The 26754-nt window shown below is 39.2% G+C and overlaps 1 protein-coding gene and 1 long non-coding RNA gene across 6 annotated transcripts in view; both read right to left on the reverse strand.

Moving 5' to 3' along the window:
- Positions 1 to 3977: 3977 nt before the first annotated feature.
- Positions 3978 to 5081, reverse strand: LOC115267302 (uncharacterized). Its single transcript, XR_009999535.1, has 2 exons — positions 4766 to 5081; positions 3978 to 4637 (listed from the first exon to the last, which is right to left on the reverse strand). It is a non-coding gene; the product is annotated as an uncharacterized LOC115267302 (long non-coding RNA).
- A 3046-nt stretch (positions 5082 to 8127) lies between these two features.
- Positions 8128 to 26754, reverse strand: part of LOC109409024 (protein masquerade) — an 84491-nt gene continuing 65864 nt past the window's right edge. For 3 of the 5 annotated variants that reach the window (XM_062856958.1, XM_029874217.2, XM_029874216.2), the window contains exons 3-7: positions 15616 to 15903; positions 15049 to 15548; positions 11615 to 12693; positions 11362 to 11560; positions 8128 to 8952 (exon numbers count right to left, since the gene is read on the reverse strand). In XM_062856958.1, the coding sequence (XP_062712942.1) occupies positions 8551 to 8952; positions 11362 to 11560; positions 11615 to 12693; positions 15049 to 15548; positions 15616 to 15903 (2468 nt within the window). In that variant the 3' untranslated portion in view covers positions 8128 to 8550. Of the gene's footprint in view, positions 8953 to 11361; positions 11561 to 11614; positions 12694 to 15048; positions 15549 to 15611; positions 15904 to 26754 lie in introns of those variants that run through there. The other 2 variants (XM_062856959.1, XM_062856960.1) reach the window with 2 other exon arrangements.

The raw sequence follows: 26754 nt of genomic DNA on the forward strand, positions 1-26754 counted from the left end.
ATAAGAAAAATAGCCCGATGAAAAAGAAGGAGGCGTTTCGAGGAACAAACTTTTGGAGCGTTGCGCATGAATTTCCATCGACCACAATCAAAAGGGCATCGCGTAAGTTCCTCCGCCCGTGATGTTTGGGGGAAGGGCGGAAGAGCAAAGATAAAATGTTTAAAAATTTTCTTGTTTTACTTCGCATTACCTTCGCGTTTTTTTTTTCGATGAGTCTTGTTTGTTGGGAATTTTGAACCCCTTCCAGTGGGAGCCATTTATGATTGTTCAACGGGTCACTGCTTATTTTACATTTATCTTATTTTTCGGAAGTGATAGCTCACCACCGGTCTTCTCTTGTGTGCACAAAAAGTGTCGACCAATTTTGAAGGGTTTAGGAGGAAAACTTGTGACAGCACTTCAATCTGAAAAAGTTATTTTTGAATTGTTGCGGCATCGTACAGAAATGTTATAAATTAATTTAGCGTAAATATTTTTCCAACCGATCCTTATCTTCGGAATTACATTAGCTCTGTTCATTGAGAGCTTTAAAAAAGGAGCAATCACTTGAGAGTTTGGTAGTTGTGCTAAATTTAATTAATGTGGGCCTAGAGAACGCCGATTATGAGAAATACGCATTCAATTACTATACATATGCAAATAAATTAAATGCGAATATTTTCAGCTAAATGGTTATTGAAACAATACAATTAACCCTCCTAAGATATTAGAATTTTCGCACCACGATGGCATAGTGCACGTTCGGCGTGCCTATCTGGGTCATATTGACCCCACCTTCGTACTAGAGTTAAAATATTGAAGATCGTTGCTTCAAGCACCGAACAATCCAATGAAAAAAATGAGCCTTATAGATACTGCCACCACATGGTTTTCTGGTTTAACTAATTAGGCTGATACGTGCTTCCCTGAATGGTTCAAAATCTAGTGTTTGGGTCACAGACAAAGTGTCTACACTCAAACCTCCATTTAGGTAGGATCCATTTAGGTAAAATCTATTTAGGTCCCTCCATTTAGGTAACGTTACCTAAATGGAATTTGATTGTGTTCAAATCAATTGGAGTACTTATGATTAGGTATAAGACTGGTTTATGGGAAAGAAGTAGTGAGTGGTGTTAGGGGGTGGGTAGGGGGTGCAATGTTGCCCCATAAATGCAGGGTTTTTCGCAAGATTTTTCGTGTTTCGTACCCAGCTAGTTATTTGAATGACAATTCTGATCTAGGACCCTCCAAAACCCCCGAAAACGCCCCTGAAGCCCCTCCCCTCCTGAAACCCACCCCCTCCTGAAACTCATTGAAAGCCATCTGAAACTCCGCATGATCTCCTTTAAATCTCCTAGTAACTCTCCCTTGTTGAACTTCTTTGCAACCTTGTAATCCATTTAGGTAATAAACTGAATCCATTTAGGTAATGAATCCATTTAGGTAAAAATTCTATTTAGGCAGTCCCGACTCATTACCTAAATGGAGGTTTTAGTGTACATTGTTCTTTGCCCTTTCAAATATACTGTTCAACATTGCATTCGTATGGGCAATTAAGAGATCTGGCGTGCAAAGGAATGATACATGCTCCTTGGCTTTTCGGACGATATTGATATCATCGGCGTCAATCGCGAGGTTTTGCTCCTCTAAAGATGGAGACATCGAGAAAAAACCAGAAATCGCATGTACGCTGTACGTACATCGTATAAATTACTATTTTAACCCACTATCGCATATATATATATATATATACGGCTGAATGACAATTTTCATCGCATTCGATGTTATTTTTTGAACTTGACGAAGTATCTGGTAAAATCATATAAGCGTGTAAATTAACTTTTATAATGTATAACTACATAGTAGTAGACGATATTCTGGTGTTTTATTGCGACGAACTTTACTTATTCGCAAAAGAGTTCGAGCGGACTCGCAAAGTGTCAATTGAATTCGTATAATTGCGCACAGCGATGATTATACGACTTCGCTTGGTACTTTTCTTATTATGTCAGCCCAAGTAACAATTTCATTGCTGATTGGTTTTCTTTGATTTTTATTAGGGTTTTATTACAGCAATAATTAAAACTCACAATTTTATTACTGCTTTTATGAAAACCATTGATAAAATGTTTTATAGTACACTTGAAGATATCCATAAAGACAGATTTTGAGAGTTAACAAAACTTTCCAATTTGTAAACCTTCTGGTAATCATTATTACCACAATAAAACTGTTAAAACTCTCAACAGATGGCGATCCGTTCGATTAGTAACGACATCTGTTGGTGGAAAAGCAGAACTACGACATTTCTAGGTTTATTGCGGTCATCATAAAAGTAAACTTGCTTTCGTTTTATTTTCGCTGATTATGGTTGTCGCCATATTGAAGAATTAGCTAACGTGAATGGAAATTAGTTTATTTTGCTCAAATTATTTCATTGCTAATTGCTAGTTTGTCACCATTTCCATAAAATGCTCACATAAATAAACTTTCTCTGCTTAGTTTTCTTGTGATCCGACATAGTTTTACTAAATTCACAAATTGATTTATTTCATTCCAGGATGATAATATTCACTATTTTCGAAGCGCATTAATTTTATGATTCTGCAACCCCAATATCCACGGTAATTTCGAATGCGCATCAGCCTACCAGCACAATAACTACTGAAATATTGCTTTGAAATAATCGCTTTCTACTTACGAATGATGTATTCTCCTGAACTTGACGTGCCATCGAAGAAGCTTCTCTGCATCTTGCTGTCATAGTTTTTGTTGAAAAAAAAAACAACAACAATCGAGAATTTTTCAACTAGGTTTTAAAACGGGTTTATTGCTACTCTTAATGCGGTTTGTAAAACCTCTCCGAGAGTGGTCCACTTAGCCGGAAGATGCTCTTAAAGAGGTTATCAAGAGGTTTTGATGTATGATTCAGTTTTATTGCAAGTTTTATAAAATTGGTCATGAAGATCTATTGTAGAGCCGAACAAAACTTAAAATGTGACTTGGGTACTTTAATGCGGTAAAGTTAGATCGCATAAGATGCAGTTAAAGTGCTTTATGCGTACTCTTCCAAGAATTTGTTAAGAAAGCTTTCCTGCGATTTCGTAAGGAATTCCTCATGGATTGCTTCCGGGATTTCTCGTGGGATTTCGTCAGGAATTCCTCCACGTTTACCTTCAAGAATTCCTCCAGGGAATCACCCGAGAATTTATTCTGTGATTCTTTCAGGAACATCTCCTGGAATTAATCCAGTATACTTCGCCTTGAAAATGTTTAGGGATTCTCTCAGGAATTCCCTTGTGTATTGCTTCCGGGTTCCTTCTGGGGTTTCTTCAGGCATTCCTCCAGGGATTCTTTCAGAAACTGCTGCAGCGATTCCTCAAAGAGTTCCTCCACGAACTCTTTTAAAGATTCCTTCAGGATTTCTCCAAGAGCTCCATCTGCGATTTCTTCAGGAATTCATCCTGGGATTCCTCCAAGAATTCCTCCAGAGATTCATTCGGGATTTTCTTCTGTGATTCTTTCAGGAACAACTCCAGGGATTATTTTACAAATTCCTCCAAGGATTCCCCGAGGTACTCTTTTTAGAATCCCGCCAGGAGTTCCTCTTGGAATTCTTTCAGTAACTCCTCCAGGAATTAATGCAGTACTTGTAACCGTTCGTCGATTTCTATTTAAGCTTGACGCAAACTCAGTGGCTTAAGCGCCACTCTCGATTCCGAGAGACCACTGGTCGTTTTATTCGAATTTGCCCGACTAAACTATGTATAAGCATGAGCGCAATCTTGTCTAGGGTCAGTGAACGGTTGCTAGGTGGTTTGAAACGTAAAGCGATGGCCACAAAGTATAGCGAAACGATTAACTGAGGTGAACGCATCAAAGCGAAGGAACGAAAACGTGTCCGAAGAGAACGTAAAGTGAAACGTAGAGTGTGACGATACCCGGGCGGACTACATTACCACAGGGCTCAGTACTCATGAAATGAACGAAGCATAATATGTTGAGTTTGAATTCATTTTTATGTATTAATTCATTTTTTCGTTTTAAGCATCCAGTGTGAGAGTGTGTGAGTGTGTGTTGTGTAGTGTGTTCATGGCCATGATTATGAGGACATACCTGCGCAGGGTTTAACTTATGCTGTCAGCTGACGAGGGGTGCACGGACGGAGTGCGATGTTCTTGGCGAGCGCAGCGGCGGAGCAAGGGTTTGCCGCCGGGGCCGGCGGGATCCCGTTCCTTCGAGGGACGGCTCGGAAAAGAAGCTCGAATCACTGATGGCCGGAATAAAGGTGCGGGGAAGGGTTTCGGCAGGTCCAAGTACGCTACCCGATCACTCCTCTCAGAATGCGGGCAGGCCAGACAATCCTCTCCACCCGTTTGACTGCCAGCTCTGTGGCGGGCCTGGATGAGCGAGCGTCCTCGGAAATGTCCCACGTGGTCGTGTGGATGTTCAAAATGGCGGAGTGTGTAGCTGCGGGCTTGAGGCCCGTACAAAAAAGCGTCCGTTGGACGCTGATGCCCAACGACGAAACCAATTAGAATTTTGTACATTAAATGAATTCACTTTATAAAATTACCTTTTGTACAGATTTAGAACTGCACAGATGAGCAGAGTTTCCGTTCCCAGTGATAAAATAAATCCGGAACTATTTTTAATAACTAACGCAAAAAAACAATAAAAGTTATGAATTAACGAAACCGTTTTCACTTTACGTATCATGCAGCGATCACTAAATTTAAAAACTGTTCCTTTTTTAACAAATTAAACTTATCCAAGATGGACGCACCTTAGATTGAAAAAATTGAAAGCACTATCACCGAAACTAACTGTCTGCTCACTTGCCGATCAGATTTGGTAATGGCTGAATCTATTCTACGAAACTTGATCGAACGTAAAATTTTACTGATCATGTAATTTGACATTTACTAATACAAAACTAAAAATTTAGACGAGTCAACCACAGTTCATATTTTCGACTCCTTTGGGCCATCTATGTTTCACCTTAACTTTTTAGTACAAATAACTTTAAAAGCTTTTATCCTATTTCAATGAGCTTTTATAGAAAGTTGTATAATAAAGTGACTTAAATGTTTTAGTACAAAGAAGAGCTTTCATCCTAATTTAATGAGCTTTTATAGAAAGTTGTATAATAAAGTGACTTAAATATTTTAGTACAAAGAAGAGCTTTTATCCTAATTTAGCCGTGCATTTCAAATTAAACGATGTTAACCTTTTTTTTAAATATTCAATGAAAATAATTACTTTTAATTTACACCTAAAATCTTGAAAAACTACAGGGTGCGGCAGGAAAAAATGCGAAAAGTTCAAGGCACTATTACACGCTAAATATGGGATATATATGACTATTTTTTCATGACAGTGTATCAGTCAATGTCTATATTCTAGCACTGAAAAATAAAAATGAACATATTTGATGTTTAACATGTGATAATGTAAGCCTAATAAGCGGGTATCAATAAACTGCGCGCCCAATGGTCATTAAACAAAATGACTATAACAGTAACAAAATTAGCTTAAATTCGATGAACAACCAGACCATACTGATCCAGAGCCATGTAGTTTCACATGCTAGATGAAATAAGTACATATATTTGATGATATTGTAGAGAAAATTAAAAGTTTTGTTTTATCAGATACGAAATTTAGCGACCTGTGTACTTTTCTGCGGTTTAAAAATTCTGATTGTCTTCAGCTTCAACCGCCGTCCTGTAAAGGTTAGTGACCAAAATGGGAAATTTTTTAATAAACTTTTCAGAAAACTAGCCTATTATAGATCATGGAACGTTGAAACATAGATTGGTTAACGTCAAATGGACGAAAACGAGGTTTGAAGTTGAAAAACACTTTCGCATTTTTTCCTGCCGCATACTGTATGTCCAATTCAAAAAAGTGACTAAGCGTTACATACTTCCTTAAGAGGCTGTTTTGAGATTCGTTTGGGAATGCCTCTTGGAATAGCTTCCGGGATTCCTCCTGTAGTTTGTTCAGCAACTCGTGCAGAGATTCCTTCAGGAACTGCTACAGGAATTCCTCAATGAGTTCCTCCACGATTTCTTCAGGAATTATTTCTGGGATTCCTCTAGGAATTCTTACTTCTCCCCAAGGATTCCTCCAAGAATTTCTCCAGAACTCAACTCGAGAATTCCTTCTGTGATTCTTTCAGGAACAAATTATTTTAAAAGTTCCTTCAAAGATTCTCCCAGGAGCTCTTCCTAGGAATCCTTTAGGAATTCCTCCTTGTATTCTTCAAGGAACTCCTCCAGGAATCAATCCAGTACTTCCTCCAGGAACTGTTTAAGGATTGCTTCAGCAATTATTCTTGAACTTGCATCCGAGATTCCTCCTGTGGGTTCTTCAGGAATTCCTGCAGGGATTTCTTCAAGAAATGCTACAGGAATTCCTCCAGGATCACTTCTAAGGATTCCTTCAGGATTTTTGCAAGAATTTCATCTCCAGAAATTGTTACTGATATTATTCCTCTACGAGTTCCTTAAGAGATTCCTCCAAAAATTTCTTCAGATATTCTACCAGGAATTCTTCTGGGAATTTCTGTAGGGATTTCTCTCAAAATTCCTCCATCTTGATATTTCTCTACAAATTCCGCCAGAAATTCCTCCAGGGATTCCTCTACAGATTTTTCCTACAGTTCCTCTGGAGATTCATTCAGGTATTCCTACAGGCATTCCTCTAGGATATCCTCTAGGGATTCCTCCAAGAATTCCATCAGGAATTCCCCTAGGAATTATTACAGGAATTTATCCAGGAACTTCTCAAGGATTTCCTCCAAAGATTTCACCAGAAATTGCTTCAGGGATTCTTCGAAGCATTCCACTAGGGATTCTCCTAGGAATTTTTCAAGGAATTAATTTGAGCATTCTTCCAGGGAATTGTCTTTGGATTCTTGCAGAGATTGCTCCAGGAATTCTTTCAGCGATTCCTCCAGATGTTTCTCCAGGAATTGCTTGACGGGCTCCTTAAGGAATTCCCCTGGAGGGCTTCCAGGAGTTTATTTATGGGATTCGTCCAGGAATTCAAGCCCAAAATTCCTCCAGCATTTCATCCAATCCATGATCTCCTCGTGGAATTCCCCCAGGAATTTATTCAGGGATTCCTCCAGAGATTTCATCACGAATTGATTTAGGAATTCCTTCATAAATTCTGTCCGCAATTGATCCAGCAATTTCTCCAGGGAATCCTTCATAAATTCTTCCAGGATTTTCTCTAGATACCTTTTGATTTTTATTCAGGGATTCCGCCAGGAATTTTTCCAGTTTTTCCACCAGAAATTATTGCAGGGATTCCTCCCAGAATTTGTCCAGGAATTTCTCCAGAAATTTCTCTAAAGAATCCTCTTGAACCATCCAGGAATTCCTCCAGATATGCTTTCTGATATTCCTACAGGGATTCCTACGGGAATTCCTACGTAAATTCCTACAGGGATTCTACAGGGTTTCCTCTAGGCATGCTCTTGAAATTCCTAAAGTGATTCATCCACGTATTTCTTCAAGAATTTATCCAGGAAGTCTTCCAGGGATTGATCCAGTAATTCCTCAGGTGATTTCTTCAGAAATTCCTCTCAGGTTTTCTTCAAAAATTCATTCAACTCTCCTTTTAGAAATTTAGAAATCCTTCAATTATCCCGGGAGCGGTCGCGTCGTGTACTGAGTACACGCACCATGAAAAATGCACGCTTGTGATACACAGCGTGAGCGCGGCGTCGCTGGAGGTAGTCAAAGACGCGACTGCTCGAGGGTTATCTTTTCCAGGGATGTACCCAAGAATTTCTTCAAGATTATCTAATGATTTTTTTATTACCTCAAGAATTTCTGGACGAATCACCGCGCCCGCCACCCCGAATTAATATCGACGGTAATCGTAAGCTGCTCGTGACAGTAACGGTCTACACACTACGACACGGCGTCGCTGCGCGGTCGAGTGCGCTAGTGCCTTAGGGTGGTCAGCGAATACCGCACTGTCTCAAAGCACGCTATATGGGTGCTAGTTGGCATGATGCCCATAGCACTAGTGGTGGCAAAGGATGAATAATGCTTTGAGCGACGTGGCATAAGATTAAGGGACATTTTCAATCACATTCTGTTGATGTTATCGCAAAAGTAAAAAAAAATATGATCTTACAAACATTTATTGAACTAGATGAACCTCAAATTGAATATTCAATTTACAGTCGTGGCTACTTAACGCAGCAATTAAATTTAGACTGACATCCAATCATTCCACGACAGGCGACGATAAAATTATGATACTCTTAGGTAAAGAAATCTTTGCAAATTTGAACCAAATTTGAAAGTGTCAGTGTAGTCGATGTAGGCAGATATGAGATACCTGGTTTAGTGAGATAAATAAGTAAACCCTTTCTAGGATGAAGTAGTGTTGAAATCTAGGAGTGTACTAAAATGTAGTGTTTTTCCTTATACGAATCAATAAATTATCTTAAATAAATTAAATACCTAGGATCTATTTAAACTATTGTTTTAGTTTAATTTACACAGTAGTTCAGGAGATGTGGTGTGTTCGTTTCTATTTTGTAGATCATAGGTTGTTGACGCTAATGATTTGGTTGATCCATCCGATGAAGGACGACACCTTCACGTAAACACCCGGCACATCCACCCGTCCGCATCCGAATCCCCACGACACAAGTCCAGCCAGTTCGTAAAATCCGTCATCTTGGCACACCAGGGGACCACCACCGTCACCCTGACAGGCGTCGTTGCCTTCCTCACCGCCGGCGCAGAAACTCGACGCAGGCAGAATGAAGATCTTCTCCGTGACTGCATTGACCTTCCGGATGCACTCGGCATCGCTCACGATGGGAATTTCCGCCTCCCGGACCCGCAGCGGGATTGGTCCGGCTTCTCCCATGTAACCGTAACCGGTGACCGTGCATCGCTTCCCGGCGGCATGGTTGACCCCTCGAGCTGGAAGGCAAACCTGTAATAGTTAAGAAAATAGTTTACTATGTTTTAAACTATTTCAAGGGTATGATTTCTAGGAAATATTCAATTGACTTGGTGTTTTAATGTCGATCGATTTTGATTTATATGCAGAAGGGCCTGGGTTCTATCCCTGGCCCATCCCTTCCATCCCACTTTGTATACTTTTATCCACTTTCTCTCTATTATCATCGTATACATTTTTATTATTTAAAGGCATTAAACATTAGGCAGTACCCGTACCTCAATTAAAAAAAATCCTCTTCCGCTTTTGCATACAGGAATAAGCTCAGCTGTGAATTATGATCCTCCGGAAAGTATGGAGTTGTCAGACACCAACCTACGAGCCAGCTGTTAAAAAGAGTTGCAACGGAAAATCAGCAACAGAATAATATGAAACGAGACAAACGGCAACAACCTCAGCGACGAAATAGGAATTGGATTGGAAAGTCGGGTACGTGGAACATCCTCACTAATCTATGGAAGGACCGCGGGTTCGGCATCGTAGCGCTGCAAGAGGTGTCGGATATCATCCGTGGTTCGAACATTTAGAGGTAATCATACCACCTACTAGAGCTACGGAAATAAACGTAAGATGGTAGCAGCTTTCATCGTGATGAGCATTATGCAAAGGCTGTAATCCTGTTGGTGACGGATCGACAACAGAATGTGACAGAATGTGGATCAAGGGCTGGTTCTTCAACTCACACTCAGGAAGCACTGATGACGATATGGACGCATTCTACGCGTTGCTCGAACGACTACTGCACAAGCCCCATCCCCAAACGGTCGAGAGGAATTCAGATTGACAATAGCAAAGTTCAGTGCCCACCAAATGACGAACAAAAAGCACAACCGTAACACTTTTTTTCCCCAACACAGTCTCCCTTACCGTTACACCTGAAGATCACCACAGCAGATGGAATCTCAAATCGACCACGTTCTGATTGACGGACGGCACTTCTCCGACATTATCGACGTCCTATCGTGGCGCCAACATCGACTCCAACCACTAACTGGTGATGGCCAAACTGCGCCCAAAACATTCCGTCATCAACAATGTACGGTATCGGCGACCGCCACGGTACAAACTAGAGCGACTAAAACAACCGGATGTCGCCTCAGAATAAGAAAGTCGAGGTCACGTTGCTAGACGAGGGTGAGTTTGATGAGGCCTCTCTAGAGGACTGCTGGAGTACAGTGAAAGCAGCCATCAACGACGCAGCCGAGAGCACCATCGGGTACGTGGAACGGAATCGACGGAATGAATGGTTCGACGAAGAGTGCAGAACGGTTTTGGAGGAGCAAAACGCAGCGCGGGCAGAAATGCTGCAGCAAGGGATCCGACAGAACTTGGAACGTTACAAATAGAAGCGGAAACAGCAGACTCGCCTCTTTCGGGAGAATTAGCGCCGCATGGAAGAAGCGGAGTGCGAAAAAATGAAACTGCTGTGCGGTTCCCAAGAAACACGGAAGTTCTATCAGAAGTTCAACGCATCCCGCAATAACTTCGTGCCGCGAGCCGAAATGTGCAGGGATAAGGACGGTGGCCTCTTGATGGACGGACGTGAGGAGATCGAAAGGTCGAAGCAGCACTTCGATCAGCACTAAAGGCACGGGAGACCACGGCAACGGAGGAAACGACGATGCCAGTGCAGCGGAGGACGGAAATGAACCAACTCCCACGCTGAGGGAAGGCAAGGATGCCATTCACCAGCTCAAAACCAACAAAGCAACTGGTAAGGATTGTATCGCAGCAGAACTCATCAATATGGGCTCAGAAAAGTTGGTTGCCTGTCTGCACCGGCTGATAGTCAGGCTCTGGGAAACCGAAAAGCTACCGGAGGAGTGGAAGGAAGGGGTAATCTGCCCCATTCACAATAAAGGCGACCATTTGGAAAGTTGCTTAAGCAGGACTGATACGGTGGGCAGGACATGCTGTGATAATGCCGTACAACAATCCAGCAAAGTTGGTGTTTGCTAGTTTTCTGCTTGGCACAAGAAGGCGTAGAGAGCATGATGGGTGGACCAGGTGGAGCGTGAACAAGCGAGGATATTTGGCAAGCCTGTTTCTTAGCCTACGACATAGAGCTATGGAAGAATATTCGATCAAATGTGTCTCATCGGTCACGAAGAACAAAAGCAAAACGATGGAAGTGTTAATATGATAATCTGATCATCATCATCATTAGCTTATTATTTGCAATCACTTCCCAAGTAACATTTTTTAGTCAAATAGACTAGAAGAAGTTCTTAGAACCATCATAAAACTAAAATAAGAGGAATTTGGTTTTATGACGGTTCTCAGAACCTCTTCAGGACTTATTGGCCATTAAAATGTTTCTTGGGAATTGATTACAATTTGAGTCCCGAAAAGATAGGTCATTTTGAATAGTTATTTACTCACCAGACACACGCCATCCCTAAGCTCCGCTTGTCCGTGCAGCTTCAGCAGCGCAATATCATTATCCAACGTTTGACTGTTGTGATTGTGGTGAATATAGGTGGTGGCAACTCTTAGCGTCTGCGCTCCAGGACTACCGAATTTTCGAGTCAAGTCGTAATCACCCACTCGAACGTAGATCGCGTCACCAGACCGAACGATGCTAAAATATAACATTATTTAATTTTTGTAATATTCGTTATTAATAAACTCTTACTTGGTGACACAGTGCGCCGCCGTGAGGACCCACTGCGTTCCGATTAGCGCCGCCCCGCAGAGATACTGATTCAGCGAGTTGATCAGCGCGACCTGCCAGCACCACTCGCCGTTGTCGCCGTCCTCACCGCCGACGACACGACCCTTGCGATGGCTGTTCCAGTACTTGCTAGTGGTTGAGTTTGTCCTAGAAATACTAGGATGATAAATCAAATCTTCCGGCACTGTATCGTTGTGATCACTGTAGATAATAGGAATGGGCACGATGCTGTGGCCAAGAACCAACCGTTCGGTGCTCTTTGACCGGTAGATGCTTTCCAGCTCAATGTGTCGGCCTGACCTTCTACTGCTGGAGGCAGAGTGTTCCATTTCGATCCGGCTAAGGAACGATCGAGCTCCTCGACTGGTTCCCTTAACTCCGCAGACATATTTGGAGTACACCTGCGGTCGGGATGTGGTTGTTGTTGGCAATGGTTCGTAAATAGGTTGAGACAGGTGATGAACTGGAGGTTGAGTCTGGGGAACTTCGTAGATGTTGTTGCTTACGGGGCCTGGGTAGCTGTTCATCACTGGAGGTCCATAGCCTGGTTGAGGTTGAGGCTGTTGTGCAGGTGGTAGAGGTTGTGGTGGAGGTGGATATGGTTGAGCTACGTTCTGTGGAGGTGGTGGTGGTGTATAGTTCGTGGTGTCATTCGGTTTTATTTTGCCAGCTGCCATTTGTACTTCCTGGATTTTGGACTTTGGAGCGCAGCATTGCGTACCGGACTTTTTACATTTGAACAGGTCAGTCATTTCGGCATTTCGGAAACACGTGAAGCTCAACAGACCCACAATGCACGATCCAGGACATTCTTCGCGTGGGTCAGGTGCGGCCGTCGTGGTTGGAGCTTGGGTTGTGGTAGTTGTTGGAGGCGGTGGTGGTCGTTTCGGGGCTGGTCTCGTTACTGGGGCCTTGGTGTTGTCACAGCAAATGGAGCCTCGTTTACAGTTGGAGGTGTGTGGAATGATCTCCGATGGTCGTTCACAGAACGCAGCCATTATGTTCAGCATACAGAATCCAGGACATCTGCGTAGCGGAGGCTAAAACAGTTATTGAAATGATTAAAATACCAAACATTAAACCACATAGTGTTATTTTATAGTGGAAGACAAAAGAGAACACAGATTCATAACTATCAGTAAGTATAAGCAATTGAAAACCGGGCCATTAGTTAATGAAAACACAACTCACTACGAAGATACCTAGCTGGCGTATTAATACTAAACAATAGATCTAGGTATTTCCGTTTTTCCTTAATCACTTTTTTTCGTCACTTGGTCTATGATTTCAATTCTACGAGGAATTATTAGATGCACCCTTGAAGGATTAGCTGAAGGAATCTCTAAAGATTTGTCTTGGAGTTAACTGTAGAAACACTGGAAGAATTTTTGGAGGAACCCTGTTAAAAATCTTCGAGATATTTCTAGAAAAAAACATAAAGAATTTCCTGCGGAAATTTTTGGAAGGATCCCTCCCTGGAAGAGTTACATGGATAACCATGCGAATTTCCTAAAAAAATATAGAACTATAAAAATTTCAGGTGTAATTTCTGGATGACTTCTGGAATTGATCATTACATCAACTCATAAAGGGACCTAGAAGAACTGCTGGATACATCTAGAGAAACTCCTGTATGAATTCCTGGAGGTATTTCTAGAGTATCTCTGAAAACATTCCTAGAGCAGCTTCCCACAGGCATATTTTGAGGAATCCCGGAAGGATTCCTAGAAGAACATCTAGAAAAATCTTCGGAGGAATTTTCTGAAGCAATCTCTTGAGATATTTCTATAATAACTATTAAAAAAAATCCTCCAAGATCTCTTGGAGTAATTATCTGATAAATCTCTGATAGAAACCCTAGAGAAATCTCAGTAGTTTTATCTAGAAAATGTGTTCATGAAGATTTTCTTTTTGCGAAATCTCTGGAGGATTTCATAAGAAAAATACCTGAAGAAATGAATCCCTGGAGAATTCCTGAAGGAATTTCGAGAAAAATTCCTGGAAGAATTCAGCATTTCTCAAGAGAAATTCCTGAAGATATCCTTGGAGGGATCCCTGTAGAGATTTGTGAAGGAATCCGCAGAATAATTCTTGGAGGAATCCCTGGCGAATTTTTTTTGATGAATCCCTAAAGGAATTCCTGGCTGAATCCCTGAAGATATGTTTAGAGAAATTTCTGAAGAAATTCCTGGAAGAATTTCTTAATGATTTTTTGGAGGAATTCCTGGATGGATTCCCGCAGAAATTCCTGGAGGAACTCCTGGATAAATTCCTAGAAGAATTCTCCTGGAGAAATTTCTAGTGGGATTCCTGGAGAAATTCCTGAAGATTTTCGTAGAGGAATTTATGGAGATGTTCCTGAATTCTAGAGGAATTCCGTTAGAAAACTTCGGAAGAATTTCTTTGGAGATTTCCAGAAAAATCCCTGTAACAATGTGTCGAGAAGTCTATGGAGAAATATCTGGCGAAATTCCTGGAGGAATTTCTGGAAAATATCCCGGAAAAAATCCTAGAGGGATTCCTGAAGGCATTCCTGAAGTTTTTCCTGGAGGAATTTCTGGAGATATTCCTGGAGAAATTCCTAGAGAAATTCCAGAAATCCTGGAGGAATTCCTAGAGAAACTCCTGGAGAAATTCCTTGAGCAATCCCTGGAGAAATCTTTGGAGGAATTTCTGGACCAACCTCCCAGAGAAAATCCAGGATTGATTTATGGAGCGATATCTGAGGAAATTCTTGGAATGACTGGAGGAATTCGTGTAGGAGTTCAAGAGAAGTTCCTGCAAGAACCTTTGGAGAAACTCTTGTATGAATCTTTGACGAAGCCCTATATAAATCCCTTAAGGCATATTTTGATGAATCACTGAAGAAGTTCTTGGATGAGTTACTGAAATTTCTAGAGAAATTCCTGAAATCCTGGAGGAATTCCTAGAGGAATTCCTGGAGAAATTCCAAGAGAGATTCCTGGGGAAATCCCTGGAACAATGAATTCCTTGAGAAATCCGTAGAGAAATTCCTGGAGGAATTCCTAGAGAAATACTTGAATGAATCCCTGGAGGAATTGTTGGAGTAATTCCTGTAGGAGAAGCTGGAGGAGTTGCAGGAGGAATTCCTGGAGGAATTTCTAGATCAATCCCTTAAGAAAATCTTGGAAGAATTCCTTTGGAGATTTCTGGAACAATCCCTATAGCAATGTGTGGAGAAATCTATGGAGACGATTTAAGGCGAAATTCCTAGAGGAATTGCTGAAGGAATTACTGTAGAAATTCCTGAAAGATCTCCTTAGGAAAATCCGGAAAAAATGCTTGCTCATTTGCAGAGTAGCCTATTCTATTTCATGTGTTTTATGGATAATGAAGTCCATGTTCTTGAAAATGCGAGTTATTAGAAATCTTACCGGCGTACTTGGTCTCCTCGTCGTGGTTACAATTTCATGCTTAGTATCGTCAGCCGTTCCAGTAACGCAGCATGATCCTTCGTTGGGACAGAATGCTTCACTATCTACGTCGTCACAAAACAGCGCAAACAGTCCATTGACGCATTCCCCTTCGCAAGGTTTTTGTCCGTTTCCTTGCGGGTTTGAGGGCGGTGGTTGTATCTTAAGCTTCGGTGCAGGCGTTGTTTTCACTGTCTTCGGCGGTGGATTAGTCTTGGACTTTATAGGCTCCTCGGTTGTTGTTTTCTCCGTTGTCTTGGGATATGGCTTCGGAGTGGTAGTCTTATTTTTGTTGCTATCGAAGTGCGCCGTAGGCACATACAGATCGGCTGGAGGCTTATCCGGGTAGATATCCCTCGATACGCAACATTTGGTACCGCTTTTGCAAAGACCTGGTGTCATCAGGTAAGCTTCGCAGTATTCCGCGATTCTGTCAGCCACGCAAACTCCTGGACATGTGGCTGAAATTTAAGCAAATCCCGTTAAACCAATAATCGTTACCGCAATCTATGAAGTGTAATCACCTACAATTGTTTTTACTGTCCTTATCCTTTTCCTTTTCCTTAATTTTACCCTCGGTAGTGGGCTTCGGAGTTGTGGTGGTTGGCTTCGGTGTAGTTGTAGGCCTTGGCCGGCTGGTGGTTGTGGTCGAAATGTTGGCCGCAGCAGCTTGGCTTTCGACGCAACACCTCATGCTCGGGGACGGACAAGGAATGTCCTCCAAAACCTCGTAACATATCAATGTCGCAAGGGTATGCACACATACTCCTGGACATCCTTTGGCATCTTCTGTGCTGGTTATGGAGTCAAGAAGGCCTATCGATGAGAAAAAAAATAACATAATGAAGATTAACAATAAACAATTTTTGGGATGGGAAGCTAGAATGACGGCTACCGTTGAAATGCGGGGCTACTTTGGACACTTTTGAATATGGATTTTTTGAATTCAAAATATGGTTCAAATCCAAGTTCAAATCTATTCAATATCTTTGGGACTATTCCCGGGTAGAGGTGAATAACAAACCAATAACTAATGAATAACATAACTTGTAGTCATATCTAAACTTTCAATTCTTTTGTTGTTTATGAATAGCTCAGTGTGGGGTGTTGGTAACCCTATGGAAGAGATGTCAACAGGAAATGCGGATTAATTATGTTTGCAACATAACCTCATCTAACAGTGTTCATTTCAGCTTTTGGTTCACAGACTGCATTTTGATCTAGTAGGTGTCCCATCCCACTTTCGCACGTCTCTTTCAGGCTTATTGTCTCAAATTTTCGAACTGAGATAGTTTTTACATAGGGTAATTGATCCGATCATGGAGGAGTTAAGCACTGACTTCATGCTTAAACCACAATTGTATCGCCCCAAGCAAATTTTTTACATGGATTGAATTGAAAATAATAAAATCTATCCTTTTTCTACGGGAAAATAACGAAATATTGCCACTTTGAGGTTGTTATGAGCATTTTATTCGTTTTTATCTAAAAGAACATTGTGTTCCTATTGTTGCGGTATTTGTTCCTAATGTTGCGGTATTTGTTTCTAATGTTGCGGTATCCCATTGAAACATTTCAGTCGAAAAAGTGCTCAATTGGCCATTACCGCAACATTAGGTACTACCACAACGATGGGAACAATTACCCTAGATTTGGCCTCTAGAATGTATTATCGAATACCTTAAGTCAATATCGCGAGTAAATGTCCCTTTTCCCTCAAATTTCTAACATTTCGGATCCATTTCCAAAACTCGGTGGCCTAGTCAAAATCAACGAGTAAATGTCCCTTTTCACTCAATTGTCTTTATTTAGATTCGTTTCCAATTTCGCTGGAGTGAATGTCCCTTTTCACGCCACCTCAAATTGCTCTGGGTTTTCATCCAATAACGCCATTTTGTAAAGCATTTGGCTGTCTTCCAAATTTTTCAAAGCGTCTCGTTTCAGTTTTTCATTCGAGTTTTTTTTTTACAGTTACTGAATGTCCCTTTTCGCTACTGTTGAGGCAAAATGCATTTCCCAGAAATGCGGTCGTACCGATCCGCGGGAAAGCTCTTTTTTCACGAGGAAACAAAGCGTCTCTCCATTTTTCCATTCGAGCTTCTTTTTTTTACAGTTAGTGAATGTCCCTTTTCACTACTGTTGAGGCAAAATGTAATTCCCAGAAATGCGGTCGTACCGATCCGCGGGAAAGCTCATTTTCGACGGGAAAAACTTTTCCAGTTTCGCATTGTTTGCTTACCATTATTTTAATGGCAAACCTGGCAGTATCGCCAATGTGGAATTCTGCCGATCATGCCAACTGAATGGCGGGTTGATCAGCGGAAACCGATGGGCTCCACTGGGAGCAACTCACCTATGCGTGTGGCTTCGACGACGGTCTGCAAGAGAAAGAACCCGAGTGTTATTCGGTCACACTGTCGTGCCCGAGGTGGTGCATATCAACTGTCATGCTTCGGGAGCCGAAGTGTATTCGAGCATGATGCCTGTTGACATCTCTTCCATAGGGTTACCAACACCCCACATCCTCGATGTTTTGGATAATTTGGTGTTTTATTAGAAAAATAATCCAATCGTTATAATTTTCTTCCGTGTTAAGAATATTAAGTTAAGTCAATGGTTTTTCATAGCTCATTATATAAGTCTTAAATGGTCAAAATTTCATTGCATTCGGTTCATTGAATCCGGAGATATAACAGCTCAAAGTTGGCCGTCGGATAATTTTACCTTTTTCAAAAATCTTTATTACTTTGTGAAGAATTGTCCGATCTTTTCCAAATTCTGTCCACTGATACACAACTAGTTAAAGAACTTACAGTAAAAATTTGAGAATATTTGATGCACTTTTCGAAAAGTTACAGCTAATTGAACATTTTTTGAGAAGTGAAAATTTTGCCTGTCCCGATCATTTTGTCTATCCCCTGTAGTCTGTTCGGTTCTTTTTGAAGTTATAATTAGAAGTTAGAATAGCAGTACTGTTAAAATGACATATAAATCCAATTATAAGTTTACTCAATTTTGAGATTAAAAAAAACTCATGTGCAGATGTATCACTTTTTGAAGCTAAAATTTTACTTAACCTATAAGAATTGGGAATCGTAGAAAAGTGATAGGATTTTGGCACCGTAACGGGACTGGTATATTGAAAGAAGGAAATAAATACTTAGATAAACATATCAAAACTGAAATTGAGCCAATGAATAAAATAAAAAAAAAAAAAAATACGGAAGAGTCTGATAAAATTTCTCAATGTCTTTTTACTTCATAATATGAAACAGCAGTCAATAAACTAAAGAAGGTATACTATGTAATGGTTATATCTGCGATAAATTTTCTCCGATTTTGACAATATTGATCTCATTAAATCCAGATTTATTTTTTCCATCTAAAACAAATCCGACTGAACCGATCTGGTTATCGTGGGTTAAGGAAACCCCGAATTGCCATACGCGTGGAATTTTCCATAGACCAGCTGCAATAGCATATCTGCCCAGCCTAGGCCCAAAGTATTGACTTCAAAGTAATCATTACGAAGCATGTTTCACGAGAGATCACGTCTTTTCAATACGCTAACTCCAACAATGACGATATTAGAATAGTGGAGCTTAGAAGCAAAGGGGTGTAAGTTACAAAAAACCCACTTTCGAGTAAATGAGCTTTGAAGTTTTTCACCAGTTTTTCATCCCATTCAAAATGTATGGAGTTTCAATATCAACCCAATTTTCTCTGATTACTGTATTTTTTTCTAATCATCATAAAAATAATCTTTAAAATGTTCCTGAATGCTTGAAATCTGAAGATTTTTTGATATGCTCAGCTCAAACTCGACAAAATGGTCACTTACACATCTTTGCATCTGGGCCCCTCAATAGCATAAAAACATGTTCCAGAAAATTTGGACTTTTGGGAACACCGCGTAACCCAATCGTTCTATTCGTATAATCAATCAATGAAAAAAAAAAAAGATGTCTTATTCAAACGAGTCGAAGTTCACTTAAATCGGTTCAAAGTTGCAAAAATATGAGTACTTTTCAGTTTTGAGGGTAGCCGGATACGCTTCCGGCATTCTACGCAATAAAAAACAAGCAAAACTGCAGCCCCTCAACCGCAATTGAATGTTTTTTTCATAAATTTTTCAATTACATAGAATAAAGCTGTTTCCTTATAAGCATTTTTTGATCTTTTACCTGCATCTATCGACCTATTGCTCTACAAGCAATGAAAAAAACGAATACATAATCGAATTACTTATTTTTTGTAATATAGCTAAAAATTAAAATAATTTCATATTCTGATATAATTATGTTATTTTTGCAACTGATCATTTTGTTCAGTTGCAAAAATAACAAAGTTATAACAGAGTTTGTTCTGATTTATTTGTAACAAAACTAGTTACAAAAGATTATAATATATTTTGTTATAATTTAGTTTGAAAAAGTAATAAACAGTCCATGTCATAACAAAATTATAACATAATTTGTTAGTTATATCACATTAAGATATAATTATGTTATATTCTTGTTATGTTCATCTAGTCGGGAACCCCCTCAATTAACATATTAATAAACTTCTTATGCAAAATATTTCGTTTCACAAAATCGAATTTAATATGTTTAAGTGATTTATGTTAGGTACGATATTTCCCATACAAGTTACCCTCCAAAAGTTGCCTGCAAGTTAACTTACTAACATAAAATGCTTAAATTTGATTTGGTAAAACGAAATATTTTGCATGAGTCGTTAATTTTGATGTTAATTGACTAATTTACCCTTTGATTGCTAAACAAATATTTTCATACTTAATGGCCTGCAGTCAAAAAAGCCCAAAATCGCAAAATTTGTCCTATAAATTGAGATATAGCTCAAAATTGTGACTTCTTCCCGGGGTAGTGGTTCGAAACACCGAAATGGCCATAACTCCGGAACGGCTTGACCGATCTGAACCATTTTCAATAGGAAACAATGGGACAAAATGCCCTAACAAATGAATTATCGGTCGTTGAAATTGGTTGATATTTACTATCTAAAAGTGAGGTGACCTTCTTGTACACATACACACACATACATACACAAACAGACATCATCTAAACTCGTCGATCTGAGTCGATTGATATATAAGACTTGACCCCTCCGAGGACTCTATCAAATTTTCGTTTTTGGAGTGAACGTACATCTTGGTGTACGAGAAAGGCAAAAAGTAATGTACAGCAGGTTAAAATTTATGATAATAACGCTCAAAGTATCATTAGTAATAGTACTTGAAGAAATGCATATTGATATACAAAATTGTCAAATTATTTGCCCATAACAATTATGGAAAAAAACGAAAAAAGTGCGTTTAAACGAATTTTCCTCCTAAAATGAGATAGTTCTTCCCTGATAAAAATCAAACGAATTCAAAAAAAAATCTTCGTTACTTGTGCAGATAGTATATTACATGAGTGTCTATTAAAATATATACCAATAAAACACAGATGCCCGACCAGAAGATCGTAACAAGATTATAACAAAAGTATTACAACCGTTGTAAGAAATAACACAATTTGATATAATTTTGTTGTAAGGATTCCTATACATGATTAACCATAACAAAATTGTAACACAATTTAATATAATTTTAAAAACAAACCTATAACAAAACTTGTATTATTTATTCAAACAGATATGTAACAGCATTTGTTACATTATGCATATTAAAATAATTGCCTATAACAAAATTTCGTAACACATTTATTGTAGTATTTGCTACATTTTTTGTAACAAAATAATTCAAAATATTTTGTTTTTTTTTGTATTGACGCGAAATAGTTTGATCATTGACCACTCGAGCTAAAAGCCATAAAACAAAACTTATAGCATTAATTTAGAACGCAACGCTAAAATCGCCATGTTCTAACACCCTCTCCTCTTCCATTACGCTTTTTTGTATGAAAGTCGTAAAATTTTTGTATGGACCGTAACGCTCGGTTGTACTTTCCCCTCTTCCTTGAGCTATGTGTAATTTGGGGACGGCGTCAAATTTGTTTAAAAAATGCAACAAAACAGTTCTGTTACAAGTTAGGGGCCATTCATAAACCACGTAGACTTTTGGGGGGGGGGACTGACCAAAGTCTACGCTCTATACAATGTTCAAAATATTTGTATGGACAAAAGTCTTCGAGAGGGGGAGGGGGAGGGGTTCTGAGATTGTCAAATTTTGGTCTACGTGGTTTATGAACAGCCCCTCACTTGTTATCATTTCATTATAATCTGCCAAATTCTTACCAAACCAGCAGTGCTTTGAAGCTACTATCGTTATGCGATATTATTACAGCGGGATGGTAACATAAGGCTGAATCCCAAAAGGCTGAATGCACAAAAGGCTGAACACGAAAGGCTGAAATTACAAATGGATGAAAACACGAAATGCATAAATAAGTTGTAGTTCTTCCTTCTCTTGGCATTTCGCCTCAACTGGGATAAAGCCAGCTTCTCAGCTTGTAACAAGCACGAAGATGCTTAATACCCTAGGATGTCATGAAAATGTCCATAATGAAAAGTTTCTGGCCCGAGCACAGTCATAGTAATGTAGGCATTCAATAATGAATAGCATGAGATTGTAACTGTGGGCAAACAGTCGTAAAACTTTTCGACTCAGAATATAGTAAAGGAAGCGTGTTCCTCCAAAATGACTTAGTTTGACCAACCAAGAACTAGAGGGTGATGGTATATGTTGGAGTGTAGCATTATTCCCTACCGTTTGAAAACTAGTTGAATTACTATTTCAGCCTTATGTTATTTCACCCATTTGATGCATTCAGCCTTTCGTGTTTCAGCCTTTTGTTATTTCAGCCTTTCGTGATTCAGCCTTTTGTACGTAACCCTATTACAGCTGGAAGGTGTAATGAGCCATTTTACGAAGTGACAACAATGTTGATGGTTATATTGATTTTCACGGGTTATTGGACGCTACCTCCTGTCAAAATTCATTCATAAAATCGGCTCGTAAAATGGACTTAAAAAAAACTGTTGAAAAAAACTTGTTGAATGTAAACATTATTATCAATACAAACTGTAAGCTGGAATATAGCTGGAAATCAAATAGGGGAAATTACGTATTTTCGGCAGTTTTGTTCTCTTCGTCATGGGGGGTTTTTTGAAACCTGTAGGTCTCAGAGTTGGCCTCAAATCCTTCCCAATTAAGCTGAGTTATATGCCCAAATTACAGGCATTTCGGTCCACAAAAACTCCCCATGACGAAGAGAACAAATCTGCCGATAATACCCTTTGTCACCCTAATTCACAGCTATCTTTATTCTTTTTTTTTTTGCAATAAAACACTTTATCCAAAACCGGAATATTTCCCGGATGATGTGCCAATCGAATAAGAATCGTCACCAACAAAACAGCTGCTTTCATAGAGTACGTTTTGGTACTGTTGCAGGGCTTTGTAGCGTTTTAGAGAACATTCTTTCTACTGGAAGCTGGGACGAAGAAGCTGTTGACGCAATAGCACAGTATTTTCTAGATGATGTTGGGTTAGTTTTGTGGCACAATTGTTAAGTCTTGTCTGGTGTGAAACAAAACAAGTAAACATTGACAAACTTCCCCTTCATCAGATCATTAGCTTTTCTTTTTTCTCTGTTAATCTCAGTTTTGTATTCTTACGCGATAGATAGTCGGGTAAACAACGTGAAAAAAGGTTTGGAACTTTTTATCAGACCGTTTTCAAATTTTGGTAGGATGCAAAGATACAGTAGTCGTCCGATAACTGCAACAACTGTTTTTATCGATCGATATCGAAAATCTCTCACTGGTTGACCGGGATGTTTCAGGCAATTTGGCCGATAAAACCCTCAAGACGAAGAGAACAAACCTGTCGATAATACCCAAAGTCATCCTGTCTAAAACGACGGATGTTACATGTGCTTCAATTTCCAACCGTACGAACAATGTTTCTGTTATATGAAACTACGTTTTGTATGCCTTCCAATACTTTTGAGTTGAATTTTACACAAATGACGTATCTTTACACGTGAGCACATTAGATCGTTTACAACAAATACCAAAACAGTACTGTGTTCTAATTTCGCCAAAAAGTATACCAAGTAGTGAATGTTATTGAAAATGGAGAAAGTAGAAGTAGTGTAGAATTAGCATTTAAGTTAAAATACACATAAATAAAAATTTAAAAAAAAGAAAGTGGAAGTAGAACTAAATAATTATAACATGGAATTTGTTTATTCTACTTATTTTTTGCTTCGACCTTAGGGAGCATCTATTAAGTACGCCACGCAAAAAATGGAAATTTTAACCCTCACTGCCTCCTCCAAACGTGACGATAAACTTAATGGATGTCCCCTTATGTGATAGATTCCATTTCATAGCTTACAATGAAAAAAAAGTGGAAAATTGGTATTTGTATTTGTATTTGCATTCTTCAATTCCATCTGACACTATTCTGTCTTAATGAAATACTTACTCCATCGTTCACTTAAAACATACACATAACCTAACCTATTCAATTTCTAAAATAATTAGAGAAATCGTTTAAATAGTTGGTGTCGACAGATTAAAATCAAACAACAATATAACTAAATTATATCTACAGTTGTTATCATATCTGCATATGATATAATTGTGATAGATTAAAACAAAATCGCTAACGACAATTCAAGTCTATTAACGTCAACAAAAATTCTTCAGAAATTCCTCCGGGGAACCCTACAGCATTTTCTCCTCGGATTCCTCAATAATCTCCTCAAAGAGTTCCTCCAGGAATTTCTTCGGAAATTTTTTCAGGCATCCCTCCGGAGATTAATCTCAATGTGACGTCATACTACCATGATACTACCCCGCTCGTGTGCGTCTGACAAACAAGGAGTTGAATGAGGAAACTGCCAATACGTAGAACTAGTAAAGCAGGGCTGACCAACGAACGGCCCGCGGGCCGGATCCGGCCCGCGAGGACATTTTGTGCGGCCCGCGGCACGATTGGACAAAAATGATAGAATTTAGCCCGAGATATTATTATTCTGAATATTTTCCTTTTTCAATGGAAATGTATTTTAATAATTTTAAAAAATAAAATGACTTTTTAGAGTATATTTTGTAAAATTTTTAAAAGATTTAAAAACATGCAAGCATTTGGTTTGAGTGTCCTACAGAATTAAAGTAAAAGATACTTAACAATAAAATAATGTGTAATGTGAAAATTCGCTTGATAAGATTGTAAAACAAAATAGAAAGATTACGTCATGAACTTAATTTAGGAAAAACATGAAAAATTTATTCACAATTTTTAAAGCTTTCAGAGATTTTTTGTGCCATTCAATAGCACTGCCTGGTACTACATTGAAACATGTTATTGAAACTTCCTGAATACTTTGTTAAGCTCCAATATTCTGCAAGAAATCAAAAAACCTTTCAAATTTCATTAGAAGAATTAAACTGCAAAAAAGTTCTTTTCTATTATCTAGCCATGCTCAGAAAAGATAAAAAAGTAATGTATTATTAACGAATTTTTATTTCTGGCCCGTCGACTGGTATGCAGTTTTACCAGTGGCCCGCGGCCGAAAAAGGTTGGGCAGGCCTGCAGTAAAGCTTCTATCACCACCCTTTTCAAGTGTTGTGATGGTCTCATTGGCAGAGGCGTCAGATTGCTACCGATGGTAGGTGTCTTGGTTCAAATCCCGTTCGGATCCAAAAATTTTAAAACGTACTGAGAACTATTTTGTTATGTTACCTGCTTTTTCTAAAAATAAAATAACACACTTAAAAATATTTACCAAGAAATGAGTATAAAAATTTAGTTTTTACCCTAAAAGGTTGCCAAGGAATTATAACACAATTTGTTATAATTTTGGTCAATTCTATCATATTTCATGGAGCAAGTTTTGTAATATTTTTGTTGTGATCATAACAAAAGTTATTACATTTTCGGGGGGGAACTTTATTAGATTTTTTTGTTATTTTAACTACTAACGGTACATGTTTTATAACAACCCTTGTTATAGAAATTTATTGTAACAAAATAACACAGCTCGTTATAATTTTGTAATGTCCATCTAGTCGGGTGACCTAAAGTTTAGCGTTCAAAAATCAAGTGCGTTTAAACGAATTTGTACAACTTCTTCTTTTCCTCTACTCACCCAAAAGCCCCACAGAAAACATTAATGCAGCTGGATTGGATTGGGAATTTGTCCATTAAAAAATCATCAATTATCAAATTTCGTCAAATTTCGTCGAAAATGTGAACTTATTTCACCTACTCGCAAGGATTTCCCGTGTAGTTGCCGGCTTAGAATAGCACTACGGACTACCTGTTCCGGGGGTAAAAGTCCACCAAACAGGTAACCCCAATCCAAGGTGTCAGGCGACCCGTGCTGAGGGATGAATGGTTGAGGGGGTTTAAAATATGCTCGATCTTTAACGGAGCCCGTAGCGTGGGTAAGATCACCTTTTTGGGTTGCGTTGCGGCGAAAGATCTACCAAACCGAACCCTAGTCCTAACTGCTTCCAGCTAGTGGAGCAGCACATTTGAGTAATCAAAGGAAAACACTTTGGTCCTTATTACATTTCACACCTTGTTGAAAGTGATAGGTCTCGGTTTTAGGTGTGGCCGAGATGGATCTTGAAACAAGGAAAAATGGGTTAGTATTCCTAATCTTTTATTCGGTGTTCACTGGTTTGAAACAGAAAGGACTAGGGTTCCGATGCATGGTCAATATCGGTATCATTTCTTGACGTTCTCGTTAAGGGATCCGATTTTGACTGAAAAAGGAGCGTGTTAAAAGCGGAACCTATCACTCAGAATCCTTCCTTGCGATAATGTTGAAAATGACTACTGTAACAAAACCGAATACTTTATAACTTCTCAATGGTGATAAAGTAATACGACATGCACTACACAAAGGACACGGGGTATACCACAATAGATCAAAATATTGGTCGCAGTGGTTATGTCCCGAACAGAGAAAAAAAAAATACTCCCTACTCGAATGCTTTGGTGAATCATAAGATTGTTTGGAGGAGGGAAGAGAAAATCATACTTCACAGAGAAAATAAGGAATGGTAATGCTCTACCACAATGAAATATCTCTTTGAAAACAAGTTTCGGATGTTGAAACTGATGCTGTTATTCAATCATTCTTTATGTTGGCGATATAATCAACGCACGCCACCGGAAGAGCTGTAGCATTATGGATCAGGAGCAACAGAATCAGAACCAGATATAATTGATGGGCCCAGAATCAAAGGGGTGTAAGTGACCATTTTGTCGATTTTGAGCTGAGCATATCATAAAATTCTTCAGATTTCAAGCTTTCAGGAACTTTTTTGAGATTGTTTCTACGATGATTGGAAAAATTACAATAAATCAGAGAAAATTGGGTTGATTTTGAAACTACCACCTAGCACCAGCTGGAATATGGAAGGACGATAAAGCGGGGAAGCGGGCTGAGAGAACGAGAAGCAGACATTTTTGATTTGCTCTACGAGCTCGACGTTACGCTTAGGCGTTACGCTTCTTTGACATTTCGTTACAACGTTCCAGAAGGTATTGCACTAAGACAGCTCGTTATTTTGCCAAAACCTGCTGTGAGGTAGCACTATAGGCGCATATTCGGGTAATAAGCATTAAACGCCTTGTCTTAAAGGCTATTATAATGTTGAAGAAATGCTATTTTAAAT

The sequence above is a fragment of the Aedes albopictus genome, chromosome 3 (genome assembly GCF_035046485.1).
Source record: "Aedes albopictus strain Foshan chromosome 3, AalbF5, whole genome shotgun sequence".
NCBI lineage: Eukaryota > Metazoa > Arthropoda > Insecta > Diptera > Culicidae > Aedes > Aedes albopictus.